General features: G+C 35.9%; 1 protein-coding gene across 1 annotated transcript; it reads right to left on the bottom strand.

Moving 5' to 3' along the window:
• Nucleotides 1–4,646: 4,646 nt before the first annotated feature.
• On the bottom strand, nucleotides 4,647–8,127 carry Rgs1 (regulator of G protein signaling 1). The gene is made up of 5 exons (XM_026390710.2): nucleotides 7,991–8,127; nucleotides 7,551–7,631; nucleotides 7,074–7,135; nucleotides 5,568–5,731; nucleotides 4,647–4,832 (listed from the first exon to the last, which is right to left on the bottom strand). Exons 1-5 carry the CDS (start codon nucleotides 8,125–8,127, stop codon nucleotides 4,647–4,649), a joined length of 630 nt encoding a protein of 209 aa, XP_026246495.1.
• Between the last annotated feature and the right edge of the window lie 506 nt (nucleotides 8,128–8,633).

Raw genomic sequence — 8,633 nt, forward strand, 5'->3', positions numbered from 1 at the left:
AGTGTAAACAAGTAACAAATGTATCTAGCACAAGGTCTGACCCACCTAAACCATAGAAATACCTTTTTAGCATTACCTATTATATTCTGTCTTCTCCCATATATTCTAGCCAAACTAGATAAACTACTGTTGCTGAACACAGTAAAAAGTATTGCTGGATACATTTTCCCCTGATTTTTCACAAACTACTCTGTGTACCTGGAATGGCCTCACCTCCTTTTTTGACTGATTGGGTTGTATTTATTCTTCAAGATCTTCTCTAATTCTACCTTCCCTGTGAAAATCAGTCATGAATACTATACAAGTAAAAATGCATATTAAATATAGAACAAAAGCAAATACTTTTCGTGAATGAAGAAATCCAAGGTCTATTGTAATGTTCTTCTATTATTTGAATAACTATTTTTTTTCCTAAAAACCTTAGAGTTATGAACTTTTTAGACATCTGTGTTTTGAGAAGTAGGAAGGTAGAGAAGTCTATCATTCGAGAATAGGGAGATTGTTTTTCTTTTGTGTGCCATAAAAGAATGTTCATGTGGAATGTCCCTAGAATACATCAGGTGGTCAAACCCATCCGAGAGGATCCTAAGCATCTGTCACTGTTGTGAGTTTGACAGAAGGAAAGGAGGAGGATATAAACATAAAATTCTTAAGTGTAATTGAGAGAGCCGACATAATCTCTCAAGTTAAAAAACTTTGCTTACTAAGTACTATTTCTTCTTGTTTAAACCAATCAACTCCCTAATTCTGGAAGCCTGTTTCCTTTTATTTGCCATCGAGGCCACCACCACCCAGACCTTGCCTAAATGGCAATAATCCAAGTGAAGGCTTGGTCTCCGTGAGTGTATAAATTTGGGTTCTGTTGAACTTAGATTCAGTTTCTTAGCTTATTCTACCACTAACTATGGGAATTTGGAAGTAAATTTGTGTAAACAACTCTGAATTACAGTAAAATCTCTTTGGGCTTAAAATTTTGATTTGAGAAGGTAAGATACTAAACGCATGGCAGTTCAGGCATCCAAGTTGTCAAAGGACCCAAAAGGAAACACACGTTTAAGATGTTCAAAAATTCTCTTTCCTTCTCCTCCTTTCTGTTCTCTTCCCTTCTGCCACTCCTCTCTATCTTCCCTTCCCTCTTCCTCTCCCCCACATCCTCTCTCTCTTTTTTCCTTTATGTGCTATTTTCAAATTCAAGATAAAGGAGCCACTGGGAAGTAAATATCCAGTTAAATATTGAATATATAGAAACATCCATAGATGGTTCTGCATAAGAAGTTTTGCCACTGTCTTACTTGTGGGAAAATTTCATTTATATTAGATCTGGAGTAAGATACAGTATTTGGCCATTGGGATGATATGTATTTAGCTTTAAAGAATCTCAACAGAAAGGATGGAATTATTTCTGCATTTGACGGGTAATTTTTATTCTATAGGTATGGTTTACATTTTAGTCAACTCTGTATGACAATTCATACCTATAAGATTTCAAATCATGTTTTACTCTGTTAATCTCACAGATTAAAATAAGTCATAAATGATTAGTACTAGAATATTATAGTCCATGTTTACACACAGAAAAAAAGATATTGAACACAAACTTATCCTATAAGGGCCAAATGGTTGAGTCTTCTTTTTTCTCTTTTTTTTCTGGTGTTGAGGATTGAACTCAGGGCCTTGTACATGTGAGGCAAGCACTCTACCAACTGAGCTGTTTCACCAGCCCAGTATATGGGCCAAATAGGCAATTGTGTACATTTTCCTAGATATCATGGGGTTTATCATAACTCATTTGTACTTTCTGGCATAAGCATATTGAAAGTAATGTAAAATAAGTCTGAGAAAAGTAAGTTTAAAAAAAATTTGATGAATGAATTTTTAACTATGCCTCCTGTTTACTACTTGTGATTTAGTGTAACAACTGAACATGCCTGTGTACTGGGAATTTCAGACTGAGTAGCTGGATTGAATTTCTCTCAATTATAGATGCCACTTGTATGAATCACATTTCTGTCATATGAAACAGTCACCATAACAAAAAATGCCAATGAAATGAAAATGATCTTTGCAATCATTTTATATTACTTTGAATCTGTGCAGCCAGCATGACTTATCCTCTCCCCCGCCTCCCCCGCCAAATGAAGAGGTATCTTAGATTCTTGTTTTGACCGTCTGTCCAACATGGACTGACTCTAAAACATGGCAATTTATTTAGAGAAAGACCAGCAGCATTCATTTTATGACCAGTAAGTGTGTTGGATAGTTACACCGCTCACTCCTCATAGTCTTATGGGCCTGGATTCTGTTTAATGTGACAGTAATACTTAAAATAGGAGCAGAGGATCCCGTGTTTATGTGGACTGCAGTTCGTCTCCATTAGACACTGGGAATAATTACATAATGGTATAAGGTGTCATAGAAAGGTTTTATGGAAAAGTTATTCTATGTGGACCTTGAAGAATTGGTTGGATCCCGAGAACTGGAAAAGACATTTTAGACAGGGAGTAGAGGTGAACCAAAGATCTAGAGACGACTGAAATGAGCTCTTAAACATGCAAGTTACAAGGCCTGTGCAAAAAAAAGTGCATAATCTAGTGTGATGTTAAGGAAGGAAGGATGTCTGGAAGGGAGTAATGGGAGGTATACTGTGAAGGTCACATTGGGAGGGTTTTAAATTACAAAAGAAGACATTTGAGCTTTATTTTATATGTCATGGGACCTGGTTGGACAACTCTGTATTTTAGAAGATGACGCATGCAGCTGTTTAGAAGATGGATTAGAAGTGACTGGAAACAGACCAAGTCATGAGAATCGGCAAGACAAGAGGGCCTGTTCTAGGGTAGGGTGAATAAAAATGAGCAACTGATGTGCCACCCACAGACAGGGGTATAGGAAGATTGACAGATTGGTGGTACAATCAGTAAAGGGATCCCTAAGGAAGATGATTAAACTGGACTCCCTTTCTGTTACAATATGACCTGCTAAAACCTGCAATAAAAAGGGTAAGTTAGAACTAATTTGGACTCTCTCTGATGAAAACTCAAGCAAGAGTAATGCTTTTAAAACCTGATATATATAGTTTCTTGCCATTGCTGTTGCCTGATGACTAAGCAAGCTTGTAGTGAGAATCTGGTGTGCGGATGATGGATTGTCAAAGGAGACACTGATCACAGGTCCATGGGGAAGATACCGCTGCACAAGTTATGCAGGATTATGGGTCATACTGATTATTTTTCTGCTTTCTGTAGGTGATTCCTTCACATGGGATATTATTTTCCTCAGGTGACACTTGAGACTGTTACAGAGTTCAGGATTTGGGAAATGTATTCTGGTCAGTGGGTGGCAGTGTTGCATAGTAGAGAGAGCATAGGTTCTGTGGTGGGAGGAGCTGTGAACAACCCTGGCACTGTGACTGCTCCTCAGTCCCCAGGTTCCCAGTCTGGATTATCCAACCACCTTCAGAATTTGCTGGAGTTTCCTTGTAACCATAGATTCCCATACTCTGCCCCTCAGAAATTCTGATTCAGTCAATCTAGGATGGGGCCCCAAATAGTGGTGTACATATATTTTAACATTCTAGGTAATTTTGAGAGTTAGCTAAATTTGGAATCTAGTGACTTGATGTTTTTGAATCTCAGTTTTCATGAACATTAAATGAGACAATACAATTGAGCTTTATCAACTTTAAATCACAATAAAATATCAATTATTAATTGAATGACTTTGTGAGATAGCTTTTTCCTCTTTTTTAAAGACTTCATCAATTTCTCATCAGTTGGAAGTTTGCATGAGATCACACTTGTTATATTTTTATGCATGGGGATAGCAGGGAGCAGGAAGAAAACTGATGAGTTCTGTCCAATTTAGTACAGAATATATAGCATTAATTGGATAACAGTTTTTAGATATTGAATTGGTGGTAAAAAGTTTAAGACCTTTACTTGATTTTTTTTTTTTAAATCAAAGAAACAAACGCCGGTTTCAAAAATAGCAATGAAATGTAAAAAGACTTTTTGCATAAACTTTTAATACAAAACTCAAATTTATTATTGACACTGTGATAACTTAATTTACAAATATATTCTGACTTCATTTTAAGAGCAATAGCTTAAGTTAAATACAGTGTTCTCTTTATCACTTCCAAGTCAAATACACTCAAACAAAACAACATTAAAAAACATTGCTCAATAATAACAGTGATTTCTGGAACAGGAATCCAAGTTAAGGAGATTTCAGCAGCTCAATACAATCTATATGTAATAATACATAGCGTGTCAGTTGACCTTGAAGCTTACAGCATATTGTAATCAGTCCCATAAATTTTATTCACAGTTTCTGTCACCAGAGTTACCTGACCATTTCAGTGTGAGGCATTTTCTAATACAGAGGGTCTTCTGTATTTTATAACAGTACCATAGACAGTACCACAGTCTGTCTTTTCTTCTACAGTCTCTCAATTTTAGTCTTACTGATGTTTTTTCAGCCCTGAATCTGGATGACTTCCATGGTAATCCATCCTGTGTCACTTGTTCCTCTCCTGAGCCTGTCAAGTCACCCCAAACAAGCCAAGTTGTCCACCCAGGCAGCCACACTGGCTCGTTCCTTCCGTCCTTGATACCATCTTTTAATTCCCTTCAGTTAGGAATCAGTCACTTTAGGCTGTTAGCCTGAAGGTCATTCAGAAGATTTAAGTAAATATTTGATTTCAGGAACCTGGGATAAGAGTCCTTTTCCATAAGGGTATATATGATTTTTTGGGCTTCATCAAAACACGTGTGAGTTGGTGCTTTAATCTTCTTGGCTGTAGATTCTCGAGTACGAAAGTCAATATTGATCTAAAAAAGAGAACTTCATTAATTCATAGGCATGTCATATTTATGGTAATTTTATGATGCACCTATTGTAATTTTTTGAAACACCTCAAGAAAACAGTCTTATGTCCTCATTTAACTCATTTCAAATCTCTTGTTTGACTACTCTAAGCCAGCTCTATACGAGGTATGGAGGAGATAAAAAGAAATATCACAAGAAAAGTATCTGTTTCAAGTTATAAAAGAGGCAGCCATGAGAAATGTAAATATCTACAAAAGGTGGTCCACATATCAAAGAAGAGTGATGTGGACACTTGAGATTTACTAGGTGAGAGGACTTCTTGTGCATCTACTTCCTGTTGGGACCAAGAACGTTTTACAGGAGGACAAGCACTACTAGTGACAGGACGTATTTTAGCTTCTGCAGTTGCATGCATTATAGGAATCTGCATTTTATCCTTGCCCTGCATAGTTCATTAAGGATCCCCTGATGTGTGGTTCTGGCCCATAGTACCTGTGCTCCTTTCTCTACCTGTCCATCATGTTCAATGGTTTGCAAAGTCAATCTTTCATTCTCTGCACTGAAATCTTCCCAAATCTAGAGAATTATTTTGAAGTTGCACTGAACTATATGAATATGCCTAAATATGCAGAAGTAAAATCATGATACTCAAAAAGGATTTCATCTTTTATGTTTGAAGTTTCATGTTGACTTAATTCTTTTACACATAAGCTGATGATAATGGACTTAATACTCACTTGTTTAGCTGCATCTGAATGCACAAATGCTTTATATATCTTCTCGGCCTTGCAATGCAAAAGATCAGACTCTGTTTTCTTGTAGTCTTCACAAGCCAGCCAGAACTCAATATTCTCCTCACTGAACTCAGACTTAAGAAAATTTCCAAAGACATCTTGACCAGCTAAAAACAAAGGGAACAATTGAGATAATTAAATTAATTGAGCCAATAAGTGAATAACTTGAAGAAATCTGTAAGAAAATAGCTACTTCATTCTCTCTCAATAAAACAAGATACAACTGCTGCTGGAATCAGCCAGGTCACAGTTTGTAAAGGAGGAAAGGCCCTAGAGAGCCCTTTATTTATAGAAGCTATGTTCTCAATCACATAGCTGCTTGGTATGCTTTGCTTCCTTTTGTATTTAAATCAAGAATTTGGCTCTGCTGATTATAAAACAATGTCTTTTCTTATGAAGACCAACATCTTAGCCAGAATGTAGAGCATTTCAAGGAAGCAAACAAGAATTGCAAAGGGCATTAACATCATGTTAATAATTACAAATATAATTTCCAAATCCAATTCATGTTAGATAGTGGCAGGCCTATATATCACCTATGCATCTGATATACTAATTACATTTGCTACAATTACTGAGACTTATATGGGCTATTTCTGTGCCATTTATTTGTTTAGCTGAGTTGTATACTATGTCTGATAATAATATTGATGAGCTAGGTTGAACTACTTCATCCCCAAACAAGGCTCTTTAGGGCGTTTCTGGGGAGAAGAGGATAAGTTTACTCTTTAGATAGACAACAAGCTGCATGTCTATACCTCTTCACCTTCTCATTCCAGTAGAACTGTAATACCCATAATAAGAAGAAGGGAATATGGTTTCATTCCTTCCCTTCTTTGGTCAGAAAATCACCACAAGACTCTTTGTGTTTAAACATCCTTTTACATTTTCTATGTTAGAACATGCATCATATAATATATAAAATGCAATTATTCATGTTTTTCAACAACCTTCAAAGTAGAAAGGGACTATGTCTTTGCTTTTGAATACCTTTGCTTCTAAAATGCCTGAAACATAAATGTGGGATGAATGAGAGAATTAATGAATGTATGAATGATAAAATACTAACTGTATGAATGAATCCTGTTTATATCCAACTGTAAAAATAGATTCTTTAGGCAACTTTCAAAATCAGAATTCACATATTAAGATATATGGTTTACTTTTAAAACTTTAAACTTCATGAACCCCAGTGTAATTTTAATTTTTTTTTTCCTGTAATCATCAGTGAAAATGCCTAATTGCCTTGGCAGGTTTGTCTAAAACACTGTTGTAGAATTAAGTGTTAAGTCAGCATATCACAAAGAGGCCTACTATGCTGAAGTTATCAATGTTCATAGAAATGTCAGACTACAACTTTTTGCATATTATGTTATTTTAATGAAGCCTTTCAATCTAGTAGGGTATTGAGCTGAATTAAGAAGTATTAAATGATTAATGTACACTTACTTTGGTTGGCAAGAAGTTTTTCTAGAGATTGAGACCACTGTATTACTTCGTCAGCAGAAAGTCTATAGAAGAAAAAAAATTAAGCATGTTAGTAAAATAGTTTTTATGTAAGCCCAAATGTAATCAGAATGGCTGCTGCCCTCTGATAATTTCACAAACTAATATTCTAGTTACAAGACATTTTAGTAACCTAGACTTATAAGGATTTCTTAGAATTACCATAAGTATGAAAAAAAATCTGCCAATTAAGTTTGAAAAATTCAAATAGATAAAAATCTGACAAAACAAAGAAAAATAAGCAAGTATATACACAGACATGTTATATTTAATTTACATTGGTACTAATGTAGGCTAATCTTATTTGGCATATTACCTAAGAGAAAACCCAACATGTGCAGTATTAATCTCTTACTAGGATAGAAAACTGGTCCCTAGACTGACCTTGTAAATGATAGTAAAATGGATTAATGCACATACATGTCTTTGGACTTGGAAGATTTCATTCCAGATTCCGAATGTGGGATCATAGATCTCAGGTATGCTTTCATGTCCATTCCACTACAAAAGACAGAAAGTGAGTACTTGGTATTTCTCCATTAGAATTCATTTTATTTGTAAAATGAACAAAACATGGTCTAAATGCCTCTAAGGAATAAGGCAATAACAAAAGTAACTGATAGCACATTTTTTTATACTCAGATAGGGCTCATTTTTATGAGTCCATGTCTGAAAAAAATCTCACCTAATTTAATGTCATAGAACAATTTACTTTTTAATACAAACGAATCTTACTTAAAAAGCACAACAGGCAGTTAGTTGCTCTGGTCTGGCTGACCCAAATGCTCATATTCTCTTCCATTCATTCACACTCCCTCTGTCATTAGAGATAGTCTAAGCGAGACACTAGAGGAACTTACAATGTCTTTGGCCTCCTTTTTTGCGTTTTGTCATCTAGAAGTGAATGACGAGTTTCTTTCAAGTCCTTTGGGTTTGCAGAGAAGAACATTCCTGGCATTTTGTCCAGCCTTGGCGTGGAGATGGCTGCTGCTCTCATGGTCCTCTCTCAGCAAATGTCTGCTCGCCAATGTCTCTGCTGCTTTATATAGAGAAGGCAGACAGGCTCTGGCTGCACGAGGGAGGCTGTTTATCAAGTGATGTTACCACAGACACTGCAAGTTCCTCCTTCCTTGGTGAGTTGTGACGTGTGCTTGAAAAAAAAAAAAAAAGCCTACAGTGATGTCTTGTGGTTGAAACTTAACCATATGAGAGCAGGTCACTTGATTAGAAAGAAAACCAAACACTCAGAGGCACACACATACACTAAAGGGCCAAAGCAGCCCCTGCCTTCGGTTTGAGATGATGCTAGCTTCCTCTTGAAAATTGTGCATTCCCTCAAAAACCTTAACACCAAAAAAAAAAAAACAAAAAAAAACAAAAAACAACCCAATCAATAAATGGTCCAAGGAATTGAACAGACACTTCTCAGAAGAGGATATACAGTCCATCAACAAATATATAAAAAAATGTTCAACATCTCTAGCAAATCAAAACCACTCTTAA

This window comes from Urocitellus parryii, chromosome 9, assembly GCF_045843805.1.
Source record: "Urocitellus parryii isolate mUroPar1 chromosome 9, mUroPar1.hap1, whole genome shotgun sequence".
NCBI classification, from domain to species: Eukaryota; Metazoa; Chordata; class Mammalia; order Rodentia; family Sciuridae; genus Urocitellus; species Urocitellus parryii.